General features: G+C 46.6%; 1 protein-coding gene across 1 annotated transcript; it reads right to left on the bottom strand.

The window, feature by feature from the left end:
• Window positions 1-224: 224 nt before the first annotated feature.
• Pmar_PMAR029345 (conserved hypothetical protein) lies at window positions 225-1,184 on the bottom strand (the record flags this gene model as incomplete). Its single annotated transcript, XM_002782432.1, has 1 exon — window positions 225-1,184. One exon carries the CDS (start codon window positions 1,182-1,184, stop codon window positions 225-227), a length of 960 nt encoding a protein of 319 aa, XP_002782478.1.
• Between the last annotated feature and the right edge of the window lie 1,199 nt (window positions 1,185-2,383).

Raw genomic sequence — 2,383 nt, 5'->3', positions numbered from 1 at the left:
TGTTACACTACTCGTGATCCGTGATCCTGATCCCTCCAAAATGCTACACACTTCGTGGTACGAAGATTCACTTGTAAATGCATACTGAGGAGATCCATACATTCGCACGCAGTCTTCGTCCATCTAAGGCTTGGATGGAGGAAGGCGGATGGAAGAATATATCAGACTCTAAGCAATTCAAATAGACACGATGGCCGTGTAAGAAACCTATTCATTTCTGCAGATTAAGCAAAAAACTCAATAGTATATGCGCGTCGACATTCCATGCCAGCCAAAGCCTCCGCGCCGAAGTTAACACCTTCTTCGTCCTCTGGAACTACTACTTCATCGTCGACATCGGGCTCGGGCTCCCCCATCATCTTCTGATAGTTATGCAAGCAGAAACACGCCAAAACAGCTTTAGCGGCCTTGCCGGGCGGCGTCAACCTCAAGCTCCCATTGCAAATTGCCCACGACCGCTTCAGTTTCCTGAATCCTCGTTCCACGGTCGACCTAACACTCTTGTGTGCAATATTGAAGGAAGCCTCGGCAGTTCCGGGAATAGGATCATTATAGGGGGTGAGCAGCGAGGGAGATAAACCATACGCAGAGTCCCCACATAACCAATAACCGGCCGGTATAGATCTCATACGTAAGAACAGCCGACTAGATTGATAAACGCGAGAGTCGTGGACAGAGCCAGGGTTGGAGGAATTCACCGAAACCCACAAATTATTCGCTCCCAAGACCGCTTGAACATTGAGTGATATATTCTTTTTAGAATCGACGAAATCAGCCCTTTGATCTATGGGCACCACATCTTTCAGTAGAATATGAGTTCCGTCGATAAGACCAATGCAGCGTGGTAAACGGGGATCTACGTCAGCATCTCCCCGAACAATTGTCTCATCCGAAGGGAAACGAATAAAACGTTCGCGGTTTTCAATGATCGCGTCGACAACCTCCGTGACACTTCGAGATACATATTCTTGGGAACAATCCAATGCATCTCCGCTTATTAACTGGAAACTGCCATTCGCGAGATAACGTAAAGCTACAAGTAATCTCTTCATTACGTGATGCCTTTTACCATTATCGCGAAGCTGAAGTATTTCCAGCAAATTCTTCAAGGACTGTCTGCAAAAACGATATCGCAGACGGAGCTCAGCGTCTGGCACTCCGACAGTAGGATCGACGAGGGGCATATTTAGTACGAGTGTAACGGAACTATCCACTACTCTTTGGTTAACCAACGAAATTTGATCAAGTTATCAAGTATCCGGGGCATTTGGATCCCCGAAGCGAATTGGATTCGCCGAGTCCCAGTGGGACTGTCCCGCGACATCGCTAATAGCGATGTCGTGGGATATTGCTAACCCGAACTCTTTAAGAGGTTCGCGATTCGCTATACATCATTTCACGAATTTCCACCTTAAGTGACTACTAGACGCAACAACTGAATTCTGGCAGAGAATTAACTAGCAATATCATTATCGAATAGCATTCCGCGAGGATACACAAGAAAAACGAAATACAGAAACAATGCAGCACCGACGCCACTAGCATCGTCGGTTGGCAGTCCTCTAAGAGGACTCCTCTTGATAAAGGTATTGATGAGGTCAAACCTTTCCTGAGGAATGAAATCCGCCTTCTTCGCAGGCATAATGCAAGAGTTTAGTAACTATAACAGAAGCGAGATCGAACTATTCGAACTGCACTAACAAAACCCAACAAGGTGGAGAACTACCGGAAGAAACCAACTACCTAGGAACATGTCACACTTCAAATGTCTTCTTCGAACTTTGCGCCACACTTAACGCAGTCAAGCCTCTAAAGGCCTTCTCGATCCTCTCCATGGCGTGAGCAGTTGCTGCATACTTACCCTCGTCGTTGTTGGCATTCTCCCTCCGCCGTTTCACAGAACACCCCCTACTCAAACGCGTTAATTGTTTGTATGAGAGTGGTGCACCAATACTATCTCGAACTTCCACCCCTGCTTCCAAGTCACCTAAACCCGCGAACCTTGGTGCGTTGAAGATGTGATGTTCCATCGCCTTCAACCATGGGTCGTTGCATGGCTCAGGATCCTCCGAAGGTTCGCCACCACCCGTTTTGACCGAACATAATCTTTGTCTATGTGCTGTAGACACTCGACCAACAACTAAGAACTTTACAAATATATTATTACCTTTGCTGTCCTGTGCTATTACCCCGTGTCATATCCTCCTTCATCTGCTTGAGATTTTTGGTAGTGTGGTTTACCCCAAACAACGAGTTGATGTCGATCGTAACTTTCTCCCACTGCTCACGCTGTCGCCTGGCAACGTCGTTGCCGCCAATATTGCCTCTGAGTATTTTTTGGCTTTCATTGTTTTCGTCGAAGAAGATAGAAGCGAAGTATATT

The sequence above is a fragment of the Perkinsus marinus genome (genome assembly GCF_000006405.1).
Source record: "Perkinsus marinus ATCC 50983 genomic scaffold scf_1104296939758, whole genome shotgun sequence".
Taxonomy (NCBI): Eukaryota; Perkinsozoa; order Perkinsida; family Perkinsidae; genus Perkinsus; species Perkinsus marinus.
This window is presented reverse-complemented; position numbering and strand designations above follow the sequence as displayed.